The sequence below is a fragment of the Melospiza melodia genome, chromosome 3, assembly GCF_035770615.1.
Source record: "Melospiza melodia melodia isolate bMelMel2 chromosome 3, bMelMel2.pri, whole genome shotgun sequence".
NCBI lineage: Eukaryota > Metazoa > Chordata > Aves > Passeriformes > Passerellidae > Melospiza > Melospiza melodia.
Window position 1 is genome coordinate 115,978,173 of NC_086196.1, and position 26,420 is coordinate 116,004,592.

The 26,420-nt window shown below is 46.0% G+C and overlaps 1 protein-coding gene across 1 annotated transcript; it reads right to left on the reverse strand.

Moving 5' to 3' along the window:
• Window positions 1–1,665: 1,665 nt before the first annotated feature.
• On the reverse strand, window positions 1,666–22,440 carry HAO1 (hydroxyacid oxidase 1). The gene is made up of 8 exons (XM_063152822.1): window positions 22,253–22,440; window positions 16,152–16,303; window positions 9,102–9,357; window positions 6,116–6,291; window positions 5,554–5,645; window positions 2,851–3,009; window positions 2,525–2,594; window positions 1,666–2,162 (listed from the first exon to the last, which is right to left on the reverse strand). Exons 1-8 carry the CDS (start codon window positions 22,387–22,389, stop codon window positions 2,092–2,094), a joined length of 1,113 nt encoding a protein of 370 aa, XP_063008892.1. The 5' UTR covers window positions 22,390–22,440; the 3' UTR covers window positions 1,666–2,091.
• Window positions 22,441–26,420: the final 3,980 nt, after the last annotated feature.

Sequence of the window (26,420 nt, forward strand, 5' to 3'; positions counted from 1 at the left end):
TCTTATTTAATAATTTCAAGAAGTAGTTGTGTTTGGTTGTCTCAAAATCAAAAGAAATTATCTTCACTGGGGAATATTTTAAAAAGAGAATTCTACCAGACAAATGAATTTACTTTCTGTTAACAGTCTCACAGCCTTTAAGTATTTGGCTCTAATTTTGGTTTTTAATGCTTGTCTAGTCTTACTAGGGTTGAACTGGAAGGCAGTCAGATGATTCTCAGATAACAGGCAGGAAAAAGCAATGTAAGCCCCTTATCCAAGAGGAACTAGAAACGGTGAATTACGCACAAGTAACAAAACTGGTTTCCTCACCATCAGAACTTCTACTGAGCCACAGAGTTTCAGAACTTTCCTCCAATCTGGCTGGGGCAAAAACAGGAAACTGCATCTTCTGAGCTTTAGAAATAGATCTTAAACGTGTAAACATAAGATATTATGCCCCTGTCTTTTAAGTAACATTTATATTATCTCAAATAAACAGTCTTGCCGAAGTTAGTCTGTAATTGACATCTGACACAGTCCACATTGCAACAGATATGATAAGTGCACTAAACAGCAGAAATTATGTTTCTCTGTTCTCTGAGAAACATTCATATTTCCTTGCACAGATAAACTTTATTTTGTTGCTACGCAACTCTCACACAACAGACCACATTCTGCAGTAAATAAGAGCACAGATTTTACAACTGGAGGGCAAGCATGTGGCCTTTTGGGTTTTCTCCCCATTTTGAGTTCCAGCCCCAGCTTTAGTTCCCATTATAATATTCCATCATTTCATTACAAAGCTGCCTCTAAAGCTCAGTAAGAGATTTTTCAAACCAAGCAAAGTAGGGGAGTCAGAATGCACGAGGCTGATGGGAAACAAATGGTGGAGCTGGTGATGTCAGTGAAACCATGAAATTAAGGGGTTTTTCTCTTTTTTGGTCTTCTTTGAAAATGAACATTAAATTTTCACAGCAAGATATTCAAAACCTGTGTGGCCTTTCCCTGCTCCCTGTAAAACTGCCATACCTGCAAGGGAGGTGAGACAGGTGAAGAGCTAGCCTTGGTTTTACCCAAGATGAGAACAGTATAGTCTTACCTCCTTTATTCTTTACAGCTGCAAAATGTCTCCTGAATTCAGTGGATATTTGGGTTATTCAGAGAACAGAGGCACAGGTCCTGCATGTCTCTGCATCCTCCTCATGAGCAGAGTGAAGAACACCAAGATTTATCTGACTTAAGGGTGTGCATGAAACTCAATAGAGCCACTAGGCTCTTCCCAAGTCAAGGGTTAATGCCTCAGTTATCCAAGTTTCCCTTTTGCACATGGCTGCAAATTCTACCAACTCTCCCAGGCAGCATCAACCTTCCCTTGCCACTATTAGCAAACCAGTCCAGGTGATAAATGGTACTCTGAGCTCCAGGTGGATGCAGCTGGCACAGTTTGGGCTACAGGGACTTGCAGTAGCCAAGGATCCAAGGATCTGACACACATCCAATGCATGGACATAGCAGCTGTCTGATTGCAGAGGGGCTTGTGCCACTTAAACAGCTGAATTTCCCCAAATTTCCCCAATTTTGCTTTGCTCTTTGGTTCCTTAAAACAAAGAGTCCTCTGGGCTCCTACAGCCTACGTGCCACAAGCCCAGATGCTTACAAAGTCACTAGGGAAAGGACACACTGTTCAGAGGAAAGCAAGATTTAATCTCTACAATCTACAGTCTAATTTCTCTAAACAGTGAGCAAGAAGCATCTTTTGCATTATAAATTTCAGCATTTCTGTTTATAGTTTCACTTTAACAGATAAATTACTCCCAGGCATGGAAATTAATTATCAGCATTTGTTGCAAAACACCTTGAAGTTTCTGTGCTGGTCTTGTATAAAGGCCCATCTCTAATCACACCTCCCAGTGCAGCAGCTTTCCTTAAGAGCCTGAGAGATTTGGAAGCACCTGTAAAATTTGCTTTGAGTTCTTTCTTCAGCAAGTGATTTCCTACAGAGCAGAGCGTTCCCTCAGTCAGGATTGCAGGAGGAGGCCCACAGAGGGAATGCAGTTGGATTTTGTCTGGGAGTACAACAGGCAATGCACAAGGCAGGAGTCTTCAGACCTAAATCTTGGAAAGCAATGCTTGGTGTCTTCGGATCAGTGTCCTGTCAATTTCTTCCACTCTCCGGCATCCTGGAGGAGAAGTTGCAGATCAGTTCAAGCCCCTGATTTTCCAACCCACTCTAAGCCTTTTCTTTATCTGCCTCATAAAAATCTCCATTCTGTCAGATGAAATCCACCCCTCAGCAACCAAAGATTTGTCACTACTTTTCTATGGATTTATTGCTCTCCTTGTGAAAAAAAAACTCACAAAATGTTTTCACCTAATCTATTCAGTTCCCCATTTATAAGGCAGGGATAACAAGTCTTTTTCCCATTTCTCCACAGACTAAGTTGTTTAGATTGCAGACATTCCCCTCATGCAAGTTGCTATAGCACCTTGCCTAGGGCAAATGAGAAAACGTGATTTTGGAGAGGAAATGCTGATGTCCCACCTGTCAGTGCCATTGCCAGGCAAAACTCTTCCTTCAGCATCTGGAGAACTTCTTTTGCTCCTTCTTCACCCTGGGAGATTAGGAGACAATGAGAACTATGATGTGTACCTTTATGTGTGTAGGCACAGACATGTATATGTGTGCCAAGAAAGGTTTTCTGCACAAACATAAATCCCGAGGGTTGCTCATAGCAAATTTGAGCAAACAGCAAATCAGATGATGTGGATGCACACAGATGCATCACACACACACATATGTGCATTTAATAGGGTTAAACAGTGACTCTAGGGAGCTGCAGTCAGGCATTTGGGCTTTCCCCCACTTACCTGATAAGCCAGGCCCCAGAGGACAGGTCTCCCAACAAAAACAGCTTTGGCACCAAGAGCCAGGGCCTTGAGAACGTCCGTGCCTTTTCTCACACCTCCATCCAGGAACACCTCCACCTTCCCCTCCACAGCCTCCACGATCTCAGGCAGGACATCAATCTAGGAGAGAGAAACCAGGAACACAGCTTGGCTGCTCCTGAAACCCTATTTATTTTTTGAGCCAGTTCTTACACACAGGATCCAAGCTTTACAGCAGCTTAATGAGCAGTTGCATGCCTAAATATACACCCAAATAACACAGCTTTGTATTGAGAACCAGCAGTGACTTTGCAGGGTAGAAAGTACATGCAAAGGTCAGATTTATTTGGAGAGTCACATAAACAGAATGAGAATCAGCAGGGTCTCAAAAAATGGGCATCTGACCCCATGACACATATCTGACACAAGCCAGTAACTGCTTCTTATGCAGAATATATGAAACAGCAGCACTAAGGAAGCCTTTTCATGGTGTTACCTCCCAAACTTCCAGCCTTCACGAGCTTGGGGATGAAATTGGATCAGCTCACTTTTTAAATTATCATCTTTGCTCCCTGTTTAAATTTCCTATTCATTTATCCTGAGGGCCAGCTCAGGAGCCCAGAGGCAGGAGTGTACCTACAGACAAGGAGTGAGAGGAACACATGCCTGGAAGAACTTAGAGTTGGCTGAAAATTTTTAATTAATGTACTTTCCCTCTTGAAAATGCATCTAATTACGGGAATGACTATAGAGAAAAACTTTTTAAGATAAGAAAACATTAACTTTCCTCTAAGCTTTGAGCAAGGCGGGAAGTAATTTCTTTTAATGCACATGTATGCTGCTTTCACTGAGCTCTGCTCATCCCTTTCTCAGCTTATCCCCTACACCAGTGACACAAGTAAGGGGGGAAATATTTTTACTGTTCTCAGGTTACAAGTGTGTAACCAGGGAACTAAGTAATTCCTCTTGCCATGCAAGAGGTCCCAATGAAAGGATGAGCCTCCTAAATCCAAGCCTGGAGCATTAATTACAGGGCAAATTTTCCTACAAGGCCACCTAAATAGTTCCTATTCATGAAAATCAGGAAAGGAGCACCACCAGAAGCCAAGTATTAAGGAGACTGGAAACAGTGTGTGGAAGTAGGACAAAAGACACAAATTCACATCTTTCAAATACGGATGTAATTCATTTCCTTTCTAATGGATAAAAATGACTAGATGGAGGGAAAAAACTTGAAAGTGCACTTTGTCTTTAGATTTGGATTAAAATTTTCTTGAAGTTTGGCACTTGCTGTGATTTTCCCCCTCCCTTTGGTTTTGCTCTCTTGCCAGACATATTTTGGAACTATTTCCACATCCAGAGACCACTTTCTACATCCTGACAAACCGTACCAACATTAAAGTGCTCTAATAACTAAAGCATGATGCAAACCATAATTAAAACATAGATTTCCTCAATGTGTAACTTGACACTAGAAATATTGACCAGCTTGGGTTCAGCTCATGATCTGAAACCCCATGAAACTGAAGCAAATTATTATGTTTCCAAATCAGAACCATTTAACATGACCTGATACAGATTCTGTATAAAAACAGGTATTGTGGAGTAGTGTTCTTTGTACCAGAAACCCAGGGAACACATCAGTTTTAGCAGTTCTCCTCTGCCCTGTGGTGTGGCAAAGGAGTAACTCCTAACAAGGAGTTTGCAAATTTCTCTTCTGCTACAGCTGTCAAAAATTAATTTGTATTTCTTGAGCTCTCATGAGTTCCTCAAAATGATGTTTTTAACAACCTCATACATTGTTACTGTTGGATTACCTCACACACAGACTTGCCCAAGAGTTTCAAATGCTCTCAGTGAAATTGGGGAATACATTCCCAGGAGGTGACAACAGGACCTGTTCCCCTCTCCCTTCAGGGAACCAGCATGGAAAACAGGAGGTTTTTCATCGAGAACATATTGGAAATACCCAGAGAGGCACAACTGGGCTTTGATTCCCCTCCCTTTCATTCTCTTTTTATTTGTGCAGCTTTCCCACACCAAATGAAGCAAGATGAGTGATGACTGGAATTTTGGGGTTTTTCCTTCATCCTGAGCACATACTTTTTCATTTTCCTTTGCTTCTTTCTGTTTTGCCGATGGAGAAATTCTCAAATCCCTTTCACCTTTGGAAAAGTCATGGGGTAGCACGACAAGGAAAAGGAAAAAGGAAAAGCTGTAATTTAACCACTCTCTCCCTTTTCCAAAGGTGAAAATACTTGAAAGAAGAAAAATGGAGAGTTTCATTCTGCTTTTAGCTGTTCCTTAACTGCAATCTTTCAGAAGCCTCCAAAGAATATTAAAAGAGGAAAGCCGACCCTAATACAACCTTCAGTGTGCTGCAAATGGCAACGAGGGTTTTTCAAAAAAGAATGAGAAAGATGACATGGAAGAGGAGAGTGGAAAAAACAATTCTGCAGTTCTGAAAGATTTTCCAATTTGACCTACCAAGGAAAGGCTGTGTCTAACTCAGAGTACGATGTGACATACATAGAGAAGTGGAGAGAGGTTTTTACTTTTACTTAAGGCATAGAACACTTATTCCAGGTTTTTCCTCCAGCTACTGCATGTTCAGAGAAAGCAAACAAGAACCCAAAAGGCAGAGAAAATCAGAGATTACTGGAACATATTGGCATCAGTACTCACAGTAGCAGGGACCCCATCAAGCTGTCGTGCTCCGTGATTTGACAGCAGGATCCCGTTTACCCCAAGCTTTACAGCTTCTCTGGCATCATCAGCTAGGAGAAAACCCAAACAGGATGTGTCCCTCCATAAGTGGGAGCTTGTAGACATCACAATCAAGGAATCACTAAGAAAACCATTGTCAGCTCATACAAAGCCACCTTAGGGCTTCAGCCTTCCAAAGCCTTGCCTCAACACAGAAAAAGGTTTTATCTTTAAGTAATAAGACCACAAAAGCAGCTTGAAATTTTGGAGCAGAACATTTTATCCCTTTGGATCAGCAGCCACTTTGGTAGCTAGCCCTTATTTTCTCTATTATGTTCCAGAACTCATCAGTAAGAAATGCCTTTGCTGAATTATTTTGTCCACTGCAAAATTACTGGCACGATGGTGGCGTTGGTGACAACACCAGGCACTTCTTTAGGCAGCTGCTCCCACAAACACCGTCCCTGGTGGGTTCCTGGTGGTGCAGGAGGAGGTGACAGCCGTGCCCTTGCCCTGTCCCAGGAAGCAGCAGGGTACCCACCCCTGAGGATGCCCTTGAGCACGATGGGCAGCGAGGTCAGCGTCCGCAGCCACTTGACGTCCTCCCAGCTGACGGTGGCATCGATGGCCTCGGCGACGTACACGGCCAGCCCGCTGTCCTCCCCAAAGTCCTTCCCTGAGGAGAAGGCCAGATCGCTGCTCGAGAAGTTCTTCAGGCTAAAAAGTGACACAAGACACAGAAAAACAGCCTGAGGAGGATTCTCTGCAGTCACCGCGGGTCCCTAATGGCAGCATGCAGTATGCCTGAGGCAAAGCTTTGCTGCAGTGCAGGGCAGGAGCAAAACCAGCCAGTCCCAGCAGGTCAGATCCCCCTCCTCAGTGAGCCAAAACCTTTGGCTGACAAAGCATTTGATAATCAAAACAAGCATTGGATCTTTAATGTCCCATCCAACCCAAGTCTTTCTATCTTTTTGTGATGGTTTTGTGATAAATCTGGGACAAGTTTCTCTGGCCCAAGGTAATAGTTTGACTTCTATAGCAAAATAAATACGGTTGGGTTTTGTGTTTCAAATCCAGGGAATTCAGCTGTGAGAGGAATAGGGGATCAGGGAGGAAATAAAGTTTTCTTATGCTCCATGAAACAGATGAATGTCCACGAAGCTCTGCAAAGAATTCAGAGTTTTCATCTGTCCAATAAGGCCAACAGCCAGCCTGTTTACCTTGTGTCCCTTTTGTACATTTCCTTGTAAAATGGAGAGAGGAAAGGAAGCTCATGTGAAAACATTGCTGTTACTTGGGTTTTTCAGCAACAAAATCTCCCAGGTTCTAGCACATCCATGTCCCAGTTGCCCTGCTCTTCTGAAACTGTGTCCTGTTCCACATTGGGCTATTTAATACTCACATTTCTCATTTTGGGAAGTGCATGAGTGTTTTTGCATGGAACCTGGCTGGTTTCACTGCTGATTTCATGCCTGCAACAAGCAGCATTTCACATGGCTTTTCTGCTCAGCTCCAGGCCCAGAAGCAAACGAGAAAGGAGCAGGCTGTCAGCAAGATCCAGCTTTTCAGCTGTTGGTTTGTGGAGGGTGGAGTGCCCAGAGAAAAACAGAACCATGGATAAGATTATATAAATAACTGTTGTTTTTCTTGGCCTGCAGAATGCAGATCAACACTTGGATGAATGTTGCCTTACATACATTTCAGAGCACAATGGCACCTTGTTGTTGCTTTGAAACTTTGTTTAAAACCCAAAGCCAAGAAAAAGTTATCACATAAATGAGCAGAGCCCCACACTAGGAGAGTTTCACTGTGGCTCTGCAACAAAGCTCTGCCTAGGCAGCACTCAGGGATCTGCAGTGATGAATTGGAACCTTCAAGGATTACTCCAATTTCTCGGGATTTCATCCTGTTCACTCAAAACCTTGTTATATTTGGGCAAATATAACAAATATATTTGGGGTGGGGTCAAAGTGCTTCAGAAATCTCCTCAGCTCTCCTGCTTTCCTCAAATGTCTTTGGGTTGTTGGACTCACATTCAAGAACTCCTCAACCCCAGGCCTTAAAATTCTACCGCCCCTAAAAAGTAAGCTATTTTCATAATTGCCTAATTTTATCTTTTAGAGTAAAAGGTCAGTGTATATTGGTAATGTGTCAAACACAGATCTCGAGCAGGATTACAACATAGGGCACACACCAGTGTGGTACATTTTCATGTTAGATGTGTTGGGGCTTTTTTGCTTTCCAGTGCTTCCCTCTTAAAACTGTACTTTAACAGAGAAATCAGGGAAGAGTTTCAGTTCCTCTGTCAACTTTCATCTCTTAGCTGCAAGTACAAGTGCATGGGGGAGAGCCAACACTCATGCTCTGGAGGGGTTTTAGCCAGCAAGGTAGAGAAGAGCAGAGCCCCATGGCTTATCTTCCTTTTGAATAGTATGGAAATGAAGAAAAACTCTAGATGAGATTCTTGCTAAGTACATGTTACTTACAACACATGTACAGTATAACACAACAATCTTTGGAGACATAGGAAGAACAATTAAATTTCACTGACAATATACAAAACTAGCTTTCACCCAGAACTCACCTCAAAGTTTATCTGCTTCAAAATGCATTAAGCTATTTTCTTTGTCTCTTCATTTTCATGCTCTAAATAATTCTAACATGTGCCATGGTAGACTGTGGTTCTTACCAAGATCTACATGCAAGAACCTCACAAGATTTTTAGCTTCAAGTCCTGGATATCCCATTGAGTAAATATTCTTGCAGCCAGTCCTTGGCTGCTAGAACTGTGCCAGCACTTCAGCATCTGTTTCTCAGGGGAGTCTCTAGTCTTATCAATTTGTATTTACAAAAGGCCAAGCAAATCAGCACTTTAACACCATTGTAAGGTTAAAATCCTGGTTTAACTCTGTTAAAACTGAAATCCTCATTGGCCTTGCAGTAGGGAGGAACTATAATTAGTACTGAAATCAATGGTGATGCCACAAATTCTGAGACACAGAAAATGTCCCAAAACACACTGTGGGGTAAAAACTGCCCTCGTGGAGAATTTAGAAAGACTGATACCCATATGTTTCCGTATTGGAGTAAAAGAAGAGTTGGAGTTGCTCAAAAAGGGGCTCTGCAGTCAGTAGTGACATGGTCCTGGACCCAGAGCAGGGTCATTAGGACAACACAGGAGGAACCATAACATCTTTTGTAAGGGACTTTTGGCCCACTTTTGGAGCCCAGCCCATTCCTGCTGGTGGATCCCAGTTCAGCATCAGAGCAGGTCAGTCCAGGCTCTGCCCAGCTGAAGTTTGAATACAGCCAAGAGCACATCGATCCATGCATAAAGCAATGCCTCACGTCTCTTACTCCAGCAGCCTGCCCGGCACAGCATCTTTTATTGTACCAAGAGCCAGGAAAGCTTTGTTGTGCCCCAGGCAGACACACGCACGGCCCCACAGAGGCGCTCCCGGCCCCAGCTTCTCCCCCAGCATCCCGCGGCGCTGTTCCGGTCCCGCACCCGGCAGCAGGAGCGGTACCTGAGGTGCGGGGGCAGCTGGAAGCGGTTGCGCACGTCGGCGCGGCGGCGGCCGAGGTACGGCGTGTCCACGGTGAGGAAGATGCCGCGGAAGCCGGCGCTCTCTGCGCGCCGCACCAGCGCCGCCGTCACCCGCCGCTCCTTGTACGCGTACAGCTGCAGCCAGCGCAGCGCGGCCGGCGCCGCCGCCGCCACCTCCTCCATGGACGACGTGGCCCAGGAGCTCAGCATCATCCCCGTGCCCACGGCCTGGCACGCTGCAGGAACACAGAGGGACAATCTAAACAGGAGCGTTCAAATAAATGCATTTAAAGCTTCCGGGTTTTTGGATGCTGCCACATTGCCTCCCAAAAATCGCCCTCCGCACAGGCAGAAGTGAGTGTTTTGGGATGCTTATTCCCAAGTTGGAGCCTGCTTTGCCCTATTCCTGGTCACATCTCGCAGCAGACACCAGGGAACATATATTGTCATGGGGCACTGGCATTGTGCTGGCAGAACTCAGTACATCCCTCTGGGCATGCAGAGTTGCCAGGACCCCTGCCAGGGGGCTCAGAGACCCTGGCACACAGCCCAGAACACCTGTGCGGTTGATTATGACCCGTGGAGCAAATTACCAGCTTTGTATGAAGACCTGAAAGACACAGAGGTTTAAGTAGTGTAATAATAAAATTATCACTAGGTGAAAAAGTAGATTTTAGGGTTTTTAGAACAGGGGTTTTAGGGACAAGACGGAGGGACTTGTGTCACAAACATCTTTTATGGAAAATCCTTTCCTTAGGATATTTCCTCCTGAGAGGCCTCAGGAACAAAATGCAAACAATGGTTATCTGCTGCTGTGGAATGCAACAGGTGGATCTTTGATGGCCCATGTTGGATGTTTGTAATTATTGGCCAATCACAGTCAGCTGGCTCAGACAGAGAGCCGAGCCACAAACCTTTGTTATCATTCTTTGCTATTCTATTCTTAGCTGGCCTTCTGATGAAACCTTTTCTTCTATTCTTTTAGTATAGTTTTAATGTAATATATATCATAAAATAATAAATCAGCCTTCTGAAACATGGAGTCAGATCCTCATCTCTTCCCTCATCCAAGACCCCCTGTGCACACAATCACAGACCTGGGCATGTCCAGCCCTCCTCCTTCTCTACCTCCATCTTCTGCTGTGATGTTAGGGATTGGTTTAGAGTAGAAGCTCACTGTATAACATAGGTGATAGGTATTGGAAAGCAATTGTAAACATGTTATACATAGTTTGTAGAACAAAGAGATTACACCACCCGGGGGCAGTCAGGGTGCCTCTGTCCGTCCTGCTGGACACACCTCAGCTGGACAGGAGAAAAAATTTTATAGATAAGATACAATAAACAACTCTGAGACCGAAAACTTAAGAACTCCAACTCATTCTTTGAACATTCAGGCCGAAACAGAGACTTTGCATGTGTCTTGGGGCTGCAATAAACTGCAAACTCCCAAGACTGTGCCAGCGTCAAACCATGACAGGCTGCACCAGCTAACCTCACACAGATAAGTTCTCCTGAATCTATCACTCATTCTTTTTGGAGTAATCAGTCACTTATTGTAAAATAGAGGGAAAACACACTGTAAAACTCAGAAATATTATAGAAAGCCTCATTTTCCTTGGTCTACCACAGTATGCATATTTTTAATGTAAATGGACCTCTGTTTCAAGACGTCATCCCCAGCCCATGGAGGAATTAAAAAGTGGTCTTTATGACAACATTTTATTAAATAAGGATTACAAGCCTCTTGGAGTGGAAACTTATGAACAGCTTATTCAAACAAATTGGTTACACCCTCCCAGGGCCACCAGCCAGTTTTCCCTCACTGGAAATCCAGCAGCAATCACCCAAACCCTTCCAGTTTGAAACCATCCCCTGCCTCTCCTTTAAACTGCTGGACACAATTCCCTCTACATCGGGAATGCTGCAAACCCAGGAATTGCAAAACCCTCACATCAGATAAGGGAGAAATGTAAATGTTATGGTTCAATCTGCCTTTAGGTATCCATTTATTTCCATTTTTGCCTTTTATTCTCACGCCTACCTCTATTGCAAAAGCAAAATTTAGTTATAAACTGCACAATAAATAATTTTTGGTGAAGATATAAATCATGGGATATCACCATATCCTTTCAACTTAGCTGCCCATGTAGCAATAGAGAAAATAGTGCCTTTCTCTTATTTAAGATCAGGTTTAAGTAGTTTGGTTCAATGAGAGTTCAGCCATCCCAAATGGGGTCATGGCATTTTCATGCAAGCATGCTCACAAAATTCCCCTCGCCTCTCCTGCAAAGTTCACAGCTCTCTGGTGAAGCACCAGCTCCACACACAGTTTAGATCTCTCAGGCAAATCCAAAGTTCCCAGACAAAACTTGTCAAGGTTTTAGAAATCCCCAGTTCCAGTTTTAGTCAATCTGTGCTTGATCTTGATTGTTTTAAAGATTATTTTGACAATTTTCTAGACTTCTAAAACCGTGAGATACAGCGGCCTGAAGTACTGCCAGGTTTGCTTGGGTTTTATTTCTACCTCAGATTAGGTTTCTCTAAAAATAGCTCCAACTTCTCACACATTTAGCTGCAGTTGAAGAGAACAGAAGCAATTCATTTCCTCTAACAGCCATATTTTACACTTACTTTTGGGGTGCTGCAAATTATTATTTCAAATCAGTCCTACTACAGCCATATTCCACAGGATGCTCTTGCGGCAAAGTGTGACATTTACCAGAGTTTAAGCATGAGATGTTTTTGTAAACCAGCCTTTCCTCATGTCATTGCATGATTGCTTTTGGTTGCTTGTTTTTTATGGTTTTTTCCCCAGGCCTTCTTCTAATCCTGAACCTTGTCCAAAGGATAATTCACGCTGGTGCACCCTGCAGGCTCCTGTTGGGCTCTGTGACAGCAGAGAGCACAGCAGGAGCCATGCACAGGGAGCTGGGGGAGTCCATGGGTTTACAGAAAGGTAAAGAATCTCTCCCTCATCCCCAGTCCAAACCTGCCCTCTGGCACCTTGAAGCCATTCACTCTGGGAAACTCAACTGAGGTGTTTCACACAGCAACAAATGGGTCAGGACCAACCTGGGAGCCCCAGTGGGGAACACAGCAGTGACCTTTCTTAGCCCTTTTTCCATCCTGAAGCCTCAGAGCATCCTCCCCCACCATGCCTCTGGATTCACATTAATTTTCATATCTCAAAATCAGCCTCACCTTTTGATCACCACACAGGTAACAGGTAGGTACAAAGTCCTGCTGCTTTCACTGTGGCTGAGCACAAAATGTAACAAATGGCCAAATCCCTCCTTCCCAGTCACAGCCATGTCTGATGGGCAGAGGAAACCCAAATTTCAGTGCTCAGCATCACAGAGAGAAAAGGCACAGTAGCAACCTGTTAAGAGCCAAAGGAACAAAGGTGTTGCTCCCTCTCCAGTGGGAATGACAGAGCTGCCAGAAGCTCTGTAAAGCAGGGGGAATAGAACAGCTTTGCAGTCAGCACTGCTGTGCTCCGTTTGGCAGAGCAGAGGGTGCAGGTGATGGTGAAACCCTTCCTGCCTCAGCAGCAGCCTGGAGAGGGGGCAGGAGTGCAGCTGCACAGGGCAAGCACAAAAACTCCAACCTGAGCACTGTCAGGGACAGCTCCCAAAATACCTGGCCAAGAACACAGTTACCCAACTCAAATCTCAGCCTGATTTACTGCCATTCATGGAGAAGCCAGGCACTGCAATGCTGCTGTGAGGTAAAAACAGAAATTTAAACCACTCATTAAGTGCAATATGGAATGAGCAGGAATATAAAGACAAATCTCAATAAAATAATGCTACAGATGTGTTCATGATCAATTAAGGTTGCAAAACACCTCATCTACTTCTTGCTGAGCAGCTGGATGGTGCACAGGATTCTGAGTCAGGGTACTCAAAGTGGGTCCTGTTGGTTTGCAAGCACAGCATGAAGTCAGGGTGGCAAAGGAATGCCTTGGCTTGGAGGAGCAGGGAATCTGCTGATGGACAAGCAAGAGGAAAAAGATCCCATAGAATCAGAAGGGTTCCATTGAAAAGTGTTTGGAGAACAACCTTTTGCTCTTTAGTGGCTAAGATTATTCATCAAATTTGGCAAATATTTTTAGTCAAAGAGGTTGAAATTGGAGTGGGAAGGATGAGAAAAAAAACACCTAAGTCAAAATGTCATGTGTTGATCTTTTCAAAATGGAAATGTTTTCTCCTGAGCTGACACTTTTGTTTCAAAACAGAACTATAGCTAAAAGCATTAGCCAGTAGGAAAATGAAATAAAACATTATGTTTTGGATCAAATGAAACATTTCAGTTAATCCAAAACAATTTTCCTCCCAATTTTTCAGTCTCTACTGAACAGAAAATCCATTCTTTGGAAAATTGCCACATACACTGATGAGCTACAACTAAAATGCCAGGCAATATACTTGAAGGAAGACTTAGAAAAACTGGGACAACTGCCAAGGTGCATGAAATTGTTTCAAGGACAAGAGAGCTTTCTCTGTAAGGAAGGACTCCTGCTACATTCAGACAAAAGTCAGAGAAAACTGAGGAGCAGCCTTATTACAGCCTGCATAGACATTTTTAAGAAGTCATTTATTATTTTAAAGTCTAGCTAATAGGAGTAAATGCAACATGTGGATTTGAGGCTGTTTGACAAGGTTTGACCATTAATGCAGTTTATTCTGCTCAGAGGGGGGGTCACCTAACCTTTGAATAACTTACATTATATTGGCTGGCCTGTCACCAGCAGCTCTCAAAACGACAACTGGCTGTTTTCCCTAGAAGAGATTCTTCACTCACACAGAAGCACTGCCCATGAAGGGTGTTTCAGGTGAGCTGACAGACCCTGCCCTTCTCTGGGAAGGTGCACACCCCTCTCCAGCAGCCTGGCTGCTGTGGGACAGCATCCCTCAGGAAGCAGCAGCCCCCAAACCCTGACAAGCCCCAGAGCAAGAAGCTGTGAGGGCAGAGAGTTCTGAGGGACACCATGACATGCCCTTGTCCCCAGAGGGCACATTGACCCTACAGCCCATGGCCAAACCTGCTGGGAGAGCAGAGCAGCTCCAAGCAAGACAATTCCTGTCACTCCAGGGAATTCTTTAAGCATTGTTCTCAGTGCTCAGGGAAGGAGCTGCCATTGCTCTCCCCACCTCCCTGCTCTGCAGGGCAGCGTGGTGGGAACCAGGATTATCCCTGAGCTCAAGGCTGACTGGTGGCACACAGGGAGGCTCCTCTGGGAGCTGCTGTGCCCCAACAGGAGCCAGGGCACTGCCTGGGAGGGGGCAGGACTCAGGCCACGCTGTGCCTCTCAAGGATCATGGCCATGGCAGAGGCACCACCCCAAACAGCACGTCCTGCACACCTGAGCCAAGAACAGCCAGGCTTATGGAGCATGCCAGGCTTGGCAGGAGCCACAGGACTATGATCAGGCTTCCTTGGCTTGTGCAAACCCATGTAGCTGAAGCAGAAGCTGAATTAAAGCAACCAAGAGCTTGCTCACTTAAACCCTGTGCCACCTCTGGAACAGAAGTTGGATGTGGCAAACCCCCGATCCCGAGTGTCCCAAGTTTAAGAGAACCCTTAAACCAAATGTGTACTTACAGCTAATTTCTGTCATCTGATAAGGTCAAACCAAAAGCTTGGCACAGAGTGCCCCTCTCCTCCTCTAACAGCACAAAACCAAAGCCATTCTTATTCTCCCCAAATGCCAATGCAATACAGAGGATGTGATTTGACTACTGCCAATCCTTTGAAACCTATGAAAAATTCACCAGCTCCAATGGATAAATTTACTGGACCACACATTTTAACTTTTGGTGGTGCCAGTACACTGAGCTGTGCCAGCTTGGAAACCCAGGAACATTAAATGCAATAATCACGTGTTAAAGTTTGCAAATGTGGTACCCAGCCTTACTGTACCATCCACCTTTTCATGCCATTGAGGATTTATGTTTAAAATGTGGCCAGGCTGCAGCATCAGTGGGAATTTCTGCTAAGAAACATCCTGAATTTTGTGTTCCACATCTCGCTCTCACCGTTGCAATAATGTCTGCACTCAATGTTTCAGAGTTCCCTCCCGGCAGGACCGGGCCCAGAAGGGATCGGCGGGGCTGCCAGAGGATGGGGCAGCAGCAGGCGGCCCTTCCCAGTGCGATCCGAGGGGCTGCAGTGCCATCGCGTGGAACAGCCGGCATTTACTAACAGCGGCTCCTCAAACAGCTCCTGGGCGGGGAAAGCGCGGCCCCGAACGTGCTGAGAAATGGGAGACGTGTGTTTGGCACAGACAGCGCTGCAGCCCGCCCCCTGCACAGCACAGCCATGAGAGCTGAGAGCAGCTCCCACTGCAGGGCTCAAACTCCACTCGCTTCACACCAGATCGGCTGCACTGGGCATGGAAACGCTGCCAGATGAATAACCCAGCCATGCACAGGATTAATGCTTTTTAAAATATCACCTATTTAGGTTTTGTGCCCTTTTCCTTTTTTCCACTGAAATACACAGCCCGCATCCCTTATCCAGATTTAGTGCCATCCTGCAGCTGGAGTCAAAGAAGCAGGAGACAGCTCCCCGTCTGAATTCTGGTTAACATCCTTTTGAGCTGCAGCCTCTGTGCTGGCAACATCTTGGTGCAGCTTCTAGCCCAGAGGGGCCCTTATCTCACTGCCTCCCTGGGATGCTCTCAAAGACCTCTCTTCCAGACAAGGATGCTTACCAGGCAAAAAAAGGCCTCAATTTCTGGAGTCAATTCTCTAATGGGAAGAATGTTGCTGTGGCAATGTTTACAGTAACACAGAATGTATGGATAGGTAGATAGATGTTTCAATTTTATACGCAACAAATTATTCCCCTCTTGTATCCTTTATTTCCCCCCCGCCCCGTTTCATAGAGAGGGAAACCACAAGAGTGAAAGAGTAAAAAACAAAGGCAAGAATCAACCCTGAGCAGCCGCTCAGACCGGGCAGGAGCCCGAGCCAGCCGGGATGCCCCGACAGGCACCGCCCTGTCCCTGTCCCTCCCCGCTCACCTCGGGCTGTGGCCGTCTCTCCGAGCGGGTGAGCCATGCGCTGCATCGCGGTGGCGGCCACGCACACGGGCACGGTGACCCTGTGCCCCAGCACGGAGGTAGACAGGTCCATCACCGACACGTCCCTGAGCACCCGCGGGTACAGTTTCCACCTGGCACACACACAGATACACCGGATTTAAAGGGCTGCAGCAGGGGGAACGCACAGGAGCAGGTTCTGCTGCTGTCTGTCAGTGAGGCTGGAGCAGAACCCCACCGTGCCACCCAGAGCTGCAGCAAAACCCCTGCAGGGCACCACGCCTGGAGAGACACCTGCTCTCCCTGGACATTTCTGGCTGGTATTGTTAGAAACGAAAGACAGGAGCTGTAAAACAGTGAGGTTGTGGTGAGTCTCAGCCCCCTGAAAGCCTCGGGGCAGAACTGGGCGCCAGAGGCTGTGTGCACACGGGAAGCAACAGACACGGGATTATTGGCAACACAAGCCTGGCCTGCAGGCTTGGGACTCCCTTTTCCAAACCAGAGCAAACTAAACACAGTTAACCTGAAATTACAGTTCACTGCAGCCAGGCTGCACACACAAATTTACCTTTTTTCAACTCCCACCCACAAAACAGCATCAGAAGACCACGATCCCTATTAGGGGATCAACTAGACACCATAACACCCAGTGTTTTATGAGGAGGGCTGCATTCCTGGGGATGCCCGTGCCATGGGACTTGTCCCATCATTCAGTGCTGTCACAGCAGTGCCACCACTAGAAGCCACAAGAGGGGGTGCCACACCTGGGGCTGCCTCTCCTGAGCTCAGCTAGGCCAAAGCCTCCCTGCAAGCACCGACCGAGGCCTCCCTCCCTCCCCAAGGGCTCCCATGGCTTCTGAACTGTAACTGCAGAGAAGAATTAAACATTATTGTCTAATACTGCTGAACCTGAGTAACTGCTCAGCACCAGAATGCTCGAGACTGATAATATTGTAAATACCAGCACAGAGAGAGAGCCAGAGCCACTGCTACCCTCTGACTGGGAGTAGAGGTGAGCTTGAGCATTAAAATGAAAATTCAGGGGGAAAAGACAAAATCTGTTTTATAGAAAGATCAAGAGACATTTCCCCAAAAAGCCTGGGGCAGATCCCACCTTTCTGAAGACCTGGGGCTGTGCCAGCTCTGCAGGCTGTGCTCCCCAGGGAGGAGGAGGACAGTTACAATGCTTGGAAGGAGAGGTGTGGCTGTGCAAGTCAGCTGTGCTGCTCAGTGCCAAGACACACACGGCAGGAACATCTCCTCTCACTTGTTTTCATGCCATTGAAACACTTTGTTATTTTACAGGGGAGGATGGGCTGAGGGTGGGACAAAGAAAACATCACTACTATCTCCTCCTTTTTTGCCTAATCCTCATTCCAAAGGCTTCCACTCTGCCCTGAGGTATCTTTTCCCAGTAAAGAAAGAAAAAATCCCTTTATAACCTTGCTGATTTATGCAGTCAAACCCAAAAGCATGGAGGATGTGATGCATCTCCCTGTTCCCCAGGCTCCTGGTTTCTCAGATTGGTGCCTGCCTCTGCCATCTCACAGCCAGCGAGAGGGTCAGTCCTGAGGTAAAACACCCCTGTGGTGCTTTTGGCTGGGAAGAGAAGCAGGAGGAGCCAAACCCCCCCCCAGCAGTGCATGCAAGAGAAGTGATGCAGTCCCAAGCAGAGATCCCTGATCAGGTCACCAGCTGGATGGGTGCTCCTGACACAGAACTGAGCACTCCCACAAAAAACACCAAGACACCAGAGTATCATTATCCCTCAGTAAAACCTGCTCTTACTTTGGAAACTCGGGTGTTTCCAGCTCTGAGTTGGGCAGACACTTGACACCAGTGCTGTCTGGGCAGGGAAATGCCCTTCCCAGCAGCAAGGAAAGCTCACAGGCAGCATTTCCCCATCACCAGGGCACATTCACTGGGCTGCACACAGCACCTGCTTCCTCCAAGTCCTTCAGTGAAACATTTCGCGCACATTTTGGAAAAAAACTTGGATTTATTTTAAATTCATCATCTCCTCATCACCCACATCTTTTCCCAGCCAAGTCCACACTAGTGTGCTGCAATCAGCAAGTGAGAGTGAGTGCATCCTTGTTCCCAGCTGGAAGCAGGAGGTGCTGCAGAGGGGAAGGCAGCAAGCACTCCTGATTTAGGCAGTTCCAGCTAAAAGCTGTTTGGAAGGAAGGATTAAAGGGAAGGAAGGGGGATTAATCTTTTGGATTTTTTCCTTTTTTCTCCATGCTAAAAAAAAATTTGTTTGTAAATTACCTTGCAGTGGGCTAAGATGGAAGGACTACTTTCAGTTGGGAAAAACATGGAAATTTTCAACCTGCACCATATTTTCAAGCAGCTTCTCTTGTCCTCTCCTGAGCTGTCCCAAATCCCCTTGTGCTGCAGGGCAAGAAGCACATTTGGAAGAAGACAGTGCTCAGGCCAAGCCTCCATCCTAAACCCAACCCAGTTTGCTGCCCTTCTGTCTCCTACAGCTCCACTTCCCTTCAGGGGCTGGTGCTGTGCCAGGCTAAGCAGCAGCTGCTTTTCCTTGGGGAAAGTTCTCTTCCCTCCCAGCATGTTTTACCATCCACACTCTTTTTGTGGTGCGCTGGGAAACTGAGGTGAAAGACATCACAACAACACAACTGAGTAATTATTCCAAGCATTCCTTTCCTTTTCTGCCCTGAACTTCCCAGACGTGTCTGACCCAGTCCCACCATCAGCCTTGCTTTCCTAACCAGTGTTTAGATTACCTCTGTGGCCGTTTCAATGCCTTTAACTGCTATAAGGTAGCAGCAGGTTTGCAGAAAGCCTGTACTGATGAATTCAACTGATGAATTGATGATGCACTGCTGAAGCAGCAGCTGCTGCTCCTTGCACACGACAGAACAAGGCAGCTTCTCCCGAGGCCTGCAGGAATTTTGTGGCAGGAATGGATTAGCAGGAGCCTGCTCCACACCCCCCTCCCTGGCATGCTGAGAGGGGAGGCTCCAGACTGATTTCCTGAATGCCATCAGCCAAAGGCGTCCTGAGCTTGTCACAAAAATCTCTCTTCCATCCAGGCCCCTCACTTCTGTGACAACTCCAGGGGGGAAATCAGCTCCAGACAGGCCTGGGAGGACACTCAGCATTCCAGGATGCAGAGCAAACCCAAGGAGAAGGCAGGCAGGCACCACAGGGAATGACATATGCTCTGCCATCCCAAATCATCGTTCCTGGCCTTAATACTTCACTTCTGCCAGGGCCATTTGAGAACTATGCCTAAGAAATACTTTTCTGGCCTCAGCAGAACACACTGATGTCAAAACCTGTGTGCTGGTTCTTCCCTCAGTCCCAGGAGAGCTGCTGTACCTGGGGTTAAACTCACCTTAAACACTGTCCTTGTGGAGGCAGCTTGGACTCTGGGAGCTGATGACACAAAGCACCTCAAGGCCAAAAGGCCAAGACATGCCTTTTATAATCCAATGACTATGAATTGTGCTGCTCCAAAAATTGCATGGAGTGTTCTAAAGATACTGCAGGATCTAGCAACACAACCATCCATTAGGATCCATTCTTAATAACAGCAGTAATACTAGTCCTTAAGAAGATCATCTATTTATTTCTCCAGAAATGAAACCTTTGCCAAAAAAATAAGAACTCAGATGAACCCAGCACTGGTTTTCCATCCTCACACCTCACCTGAATAATCCTGCACCATGAAGGCACAGCCCAACCATTCCTGCTTCTGGTTCAGCTTTGTGCTTCCTCTTCCATTCAAATTTCCAAATATTTAATAATCTGCAAATTTTCTAAATCAGACTGAACCCTGCAACTAAGCTTTCTGACAGGAGAAATCAATGGCAAACAAAGCAGAACACACTCCTGTATTTCACAAAATCATCTGACTTGGTGATCTTTGTGCCTCGGGGGTATAAAGTCCATCTGACTTTATATTTACCCACAAGCTGCAGCAGGACTGTGTGGGTCAGAGTGAACAGCACTTCCCTACCTGTAACAGCTGGGCCATGCTTCTCCCAACAGCATCCAAGGGAAAAGAAGGGTTCTTCAGAGTCCCTTGTGTCAAATAGATCTTATAAACTCAAATATTACAAAGTCTTTACAGCAGGTTCTACCTTTTAGGGATGCATTCCCAGGAATCCATTGCAAATAGGGTCTAAGGACTGTTCATGGCAGCATCCCACATGCTGAGAAAATGGGATCTTGTTTAATGTCAGATAAATACAAATGGATGGAGAGCAAAGACAAACACCTCCCAGCCCTTCCTCCGCCCTCTGTGGAGGGGCAGTGACACAGCACTGAGGGACTTTCAGCCACACCAAATGTCACTGATTTCTTTTAATGTCTTAGGCACTGCTAATGAACATCTCCTTCAGCCCCAGGCTGCCTGCAAACACCACAGTTTCAAACACCTAAAACTGGAGGGTTTTACTGAAAATCTGAAAGAAGATTCAGGAGAGATGAGGCAAGCCTGAAGCCCACAGGCAAGGAGCCCAATGCAAGGAGGTCTCTTATCAGAGGAACCCATCTCTGTGGCAGGACAGCTTCAGAGCAGGGCTGCCCTTATCTCCCTGCTCTGCTGCTGCCAGCACAGCAAGGGATGTGCCCAGCTCTTTGCTAGCCTGTCCCTGGCAGCTTCAGATCCCACCTCACCATGATCAGCTTCAGCAGTTACGAGTCAAACACTCGCTGCTCCTGCAGTTTATTGCCTGCAAGTGCTTCCTTGGAGAGTCCTTTCCTTAATGTCTCATTTTGCTTTTATGAGGGCAAGTAGCATCAGAGCATCTGGAAGCATTAAAAAAGGTACAATAAAAATCAGGTGAGTGCTGCTCCATCCTCTCCTGCTCCTATTTACTCCTCTTTTGGCTGTGTTTGAGCAGGGGAGTTTCTGTGATGGCAGCTTCTGCATGGAGCTAGGAGGTCTGGAATAAGCACTGGAGGTGAGTTGTCTCCTCTTGACATTATAAAGCTTTTCTATGTGTGCCCTTAATTTTAAGGTTCTGACCTTTGAGATCCTGCTAAATGAATTATCACAGAGTCTCCTACAACCTTCAACTTGCATCAGATTTCAGCTGAATGGCCCACAGCCTGTGGAAAAGCAACTGGAGCAGTGAGTAGCAAAGCAGAGAGGGAGAAAGAGCAAGGATAAACCAGGACAGTCATGGTTTGTTTGGTTAGGCTCAGAGGAACTAAAGATAAAGCCTTAGCAAAGACAAGTGCAGGGGGTTAAATGCCTGCACCAACAGAGCCCCAGAGGGAAGGAGATGTCAGCAGCTGTTTGAGCAGCTTGACTGGGCTCAGCTGGGCTGAGGGGAGCAGCCTCCAGCTGCCTCCCTCCCTCTGCCCTGCTCAGGGACATTTGGGAGCAGGGAGCCAACTGATGGATGCCATTTGTGACACTTCAACAGCAAGTGCCCCTGACTTCGTGCTGACCTTGTCCTTCTGAGGCTAAGGCTGACCTGAGCCCAGGTCAGTTTAGAGGGTCAGTCTAAGTCAGAAGTGGTTTAGAACAGTTCCCAGCATTTACAGTACCCCCTGGTGAAGGGCTGACCTGCTGGAAATCCCTGAGCACAGCTCAGACTAAACCCTGGCTTTCCCCAGGGCTGGGAAATGCAACTCCTTCTGCAGCTCTCATCTGGGAAGGCCACAGCACTAATTCCGTTTAGGAGAACTAAGGAAAAGGCAGAACTGACTACGGACCTAAAAAGTACAACTCCACCCCAAGATGGGGTTCCTTGTTGGCACTGTAACCCAAAACATAGAAATTACAGCTTCATTGGCTGATTAAATACTGGAGCTGAAAGTCTCTGGAGAGAATTTCGGTTAACAAAAGAACCCAAATGCAGGTAAAACTAAAAAGGTGCTAATGGATTTTAGGGACTGCTTTTTGACAGAAATTGTTCGGTGGAGGAGTGAAAGGGGAGAGAGTTGTCCTGAAAAATCAGCTGAGAGTCTTTCTGCTAAAATAGAAAGACATTGCAGAAAAATGGAGTTTTGTTCACAGAGAAAAATCTAAAATTGCACCAGTAAATCCACCAGAACTTACACCCCCTGCCTCCCACCCCAGCCTTCAATCATCCTCCTACCTGGAGAACGCTGCCACATTCTCTGCCAGGGTTTCCTGGTCATCCGCCCCAGAGCTGTAATAATCATACACAGACTTGGGGAGGAAGCTTCTGGCATACTCCTCAAAATCTGCAATGCACACTGGCCTGCCAGACATGGCTGCAGATCCCACTGGCTTACTGTATTCCCACTCCTTTAAACTCCAGAGTTTTGCCTGTAAATCATTAATATGATTAAAAAAAAAAAAATACACCAACTTCTTGTGTCATATTGGACTTCAGCACCATCTTTTAGTTCATGGGGTCAAGGCCAACCTAAAACAGAATAAAATATGGTAAAAAGGAAGAAAATTAGTAAGCAAAGAAAGAAATGTGTAGTTAAAGCTCCAGTTACAGGAATGTACGTTCCCCTCTGTCATCCAAAATACCCAGGAGACAAAGCAAAAGAGCTTGCTCACACCCAAAAAGCAAAATCTTGATTTGGATGATTTCTAAAAGCAGCTCCCAGCCTGCACACACAGGGTAACACCTAACACAGGTGAGACTGCAGTTAGTGCCATTAGAATCCTGGATACCAAGGCCAGTTGCAGAGCCCCAGCTGCCAGACATCCTTGGGCAAACGGCTCCTGATTTTCAGGTAATTCCATCTCCACAACCCAGAGGGCTCCTGTTATTCCTCAAGAGTCAGATGCACTCACTGGCTGGAAATAAAATCATCTTATCAAAGACACAACCCTCATCCAAAGTGCAACACTTGGTTAGCATTTCTTCATTACTCCTTGTTGTAAATTTTAAAAAACATACAGAGTTTGAAAGGGGTTTACAGTAATTGTTTGACAGGGAAATTAAGAGTATATCATGTGAATATATTCATTTTTTCAGCTGTAGACTGCACATTAATATCAATTTACACCCAATTACACCCCACAAGGCATTTGTCACATATCAGTGTCATAAACAATTCAAATGCAAACTGCTTTAACCTTGGCACTTCACTGCGCTTGCAGCAAAAAACTGGGGACATGTCTGCTTGCATTTATTTAAAGTTTGCATCATCTGTGCTAAAAACAGGTATTTATCCTGGAGCATGAGAAAGGAAGTGCTGCATTACAGCTGAACATTCTAATATGTGCAGCTGAGCTCAACCTTAATGAACTCAAAAGTTTTTTATGTTGGGAAGTCACAAAAATTTCTGGAGGCAACAATAGTGTGGCACCTCTCCCTGCTCTATAATGTCTGTATTCTTCAAAACTCTTCCCACCTTGATATTTATTTTTCCAGTTAGATGCTTCTGTGCCACATTCACAGGATATTGGTGATTTACTTTAATTGCCCTAATTTGCCACTCAGGCTCAGAGCTCCTCTTCCCTCCCCTGCAGGGAAGTTTCTCAGGTGCCACCATCTCTGGATCCTCCCACATGTGCCACTCACACCCCAAAGCCCCCCTGGGACCACTGAATTCCTGCTGCAACCCACCCAACACACCTTGGGATGCTCCTCAGAGCCCAGGGGTCCAACTGGAACTGGAGCCTCCAGCAGGATGCACCACTTCCCATGGGGCTGAGCTGGAAGGTGCCAGTATCAGCACACAGGGAGCAAAACTAAGGAAAATGTGAGATTTAGTACCAGGTCTCCAAGCACATCTGACACCAACACACACAACTTCCCTACAAGTAATTGGCTCCTCATTTTAATGAATTTTTCTGGGTGAGATTTTCCCTGGCTGCTTAATGAGGCTCTGGCTGTCTGACCTTTAACCCTGGAACCAAGGAACAGCATCATGGCTGAACAGCCAAGAGCAACCACACAAACCTCACTGCCACAGCCCATGTCAAAAACCCCAGAATCAGGGTGGTGTAAGCATCCCCTCCCTCATCTCCTGCTTCTCCCCTGCTCCTTTAGCAGGAGCTACAAACAGAGAATGGGGTCACAATGGAGCTCAGCTGAACCAGGTCCTGCAATGGAAACTTTTCACTGTGGTTCAGAAAGATCAATCACCAATTCCAGAGGGAAACCCCACAGAGGGCTGTGGAACAGTCACACCTTGTGGTGCAGAAAGCACTACTTGCAAAAGCCAAGAAGACTTCAGAGAACAACCACAACATGCTTGGGCTGGTGGCTGTGACTTGCTAGAAAGGGAGACTTTTGCACAGCACTCCAGTCTGGTCCTGTGTCCTTCTGCAGGATCAAAGAGAACATCAACAATCTCCTGTCAACACACAAAAACCTCTGCAGGGGAAACATGGCCCAGATGGGACTTTCTCCCTTCGGTTAGCTGCAGTAAAGATTAACTGGAGAAGTTAACTGCAGCATAGAATCCAAATATTTTAGTGTACAAGCCATTGCCCATTTCTCAAGACTGTTGTGCAAAGCTGTTTTATCAAGTACCTCACATAAGTAAAACAGTTATTTTGGCTTCTGAATTCCCCACAATTTCTCCAAATAAAGCCATAAAGCACCTGTTTTCTAGAGTGTTTTTGGACAGTATCTTACATCAGCCAAAGCTCAACCAATTTGTTTTGTCCCCTCCAAGCCAGTCAGGAGAACCAACAGAAAGTATTTGTGGAGTTTTCACCCCAGCAGCCATCTGGCAACTCCACTGTGAGAGTCCAAGCCAAGAGATGCTACAGGGATGAAGGCAGCTCCTTGGCCATGCAGCAGGTGGCTGGAACAGGCCCCTGGGTGTCTCTTTTGGGAAGTCTGGAGGCTGCTGGGATGGCAGAATAGTGCAGCACTGAGCAGAGGACTGATTCTCCTGGGAAGAGCTGGAGGGTTCAATGAAACCAATCCAAGGCAGATTTACCAAGATGTGTTACTGTTGTCCCCACAACCACAGCAACAAAGAAAGAGTGCCCTTATCAAGGTGATTTTGTCATTTCCTGATGTGTGACACACCTGGAATGGCCACTGCCCTTTCTGCATCCTCTGCAAGCACATGAGGCACAGGCCCAGCCTGTGCCAGGAAAATCCGTGGTGTGCAGTTCAGCTCCCACACTCCCCTGGAATCCAGATTAACAGATGTAAAAAGTCTGAAGTACCAGCAGGCTCCAGGTAATTCTAATGAGCCATAAAAAACAGCACTTCCATGTAAAATAGAAATTAAAATGAAAACATTAGGATACCTACATCCCCATTTGTTCCCTGTGTATTTAAACACAGAGCTTTCCTTTCTTCTCAGGAAAGATGAAGTGAAAGTAAGACCAAAGAGTTTTAGGTGTTTTTCTAATGGGAGAGGAATGAAGATGTTTGGTTAAAAATAAGTTATCGCCACAGTACTTATTGAAGTGAAACACAACTTACTCCTCAGCAGAAGGGAATGACACCACACAATATTGGGCAGCTGCATTCCCAGAGCTGGGACTTACCACTGGTCCAGTTCCAGATAGGAAAAGCAAGCTTTTCTTCCACTTTAGTTCTCTTCAGTATTTCCTCTACAAAACTAGAGCTTGGATTTGTCTGATTGCTTGAACCTGATCAAAACCTGATCCAGTTTTTCCTGTAGTATTCCATGTGATGTTTTCATGGAGAAAATTTCATATTCTCACATGACAAAAGAACGAGATGATGAGGTAGCAAACAAAATGCTCCCAAGGCTTCATTTGATACCATTCCAACTTGCACTTTGCATCCAGAAACGAACACAGTGGAAAAGAAGAAAAGCAAAGTGAGTGGCAATGGCCCAGACCCTGTAACTGCTCATTCACAGGGAGAGGCATTCAGGTAACACCTGAGCAGAGGGAACCCAGTGCCAGATCCAGCAGCTGCCCCAAGGAGGGCCAGGGATGGTTCCTGGCTGTCCCTGCTCCCTCTGCACAGCTGCTCCTACAGCCCATTCCTGCAGCACTGCCTGGAATGTGAACCACATCCTGAGGATGGCTCTTGAGGTCTGCACATTTCTTGCTGGGCTCCAAATCCCAGAGGGTGTCAGCACAGCTTTGGCAGTCGGGATTTCTCAGGGAGGGAAAGAGCTACCTCGCATGCAGGTGAAGCCTTTAAGGGTTCAGTTTTGCTGTCCTGCCCAGCTCCATTCTGAACCTCTGAGAGCCCTGGGTTCCTCTAGGGAAACCCTCCAAAGGGAAGCAATTCATTGATGTCCAGGTTCCTTTTAGAGATTTTAAGGAATTTTCACAAGTCACCGCATCTATAATTGGAAGATCAGCATTATTTTAAAAAACCCCAAACCTTTTGT

Coding starts and splice junctions, on each gene's coding strand:
- HAO1 (XM_063152822.1), bottom strand. CDS start 22,389: ATGTCTGGCAGGCCAGTGTGCATTGCAGATTTTGAGGAGTATGCCAGA. Junction 6,292..9,101: donor CAGCTGCCCCCGCACCTCAG/GTACCGCTCCTG, acceptor GTCACTTTTTAG/CCTGAAGAACTTCTCGAGCA. Junction 2,163..2,524: donor CCTGGCAATGGCACTGACAG/GTGGGACATCAG, acceptor CTTCTCCTCCAG/GATGCCGGAGAGTGGAAGAA.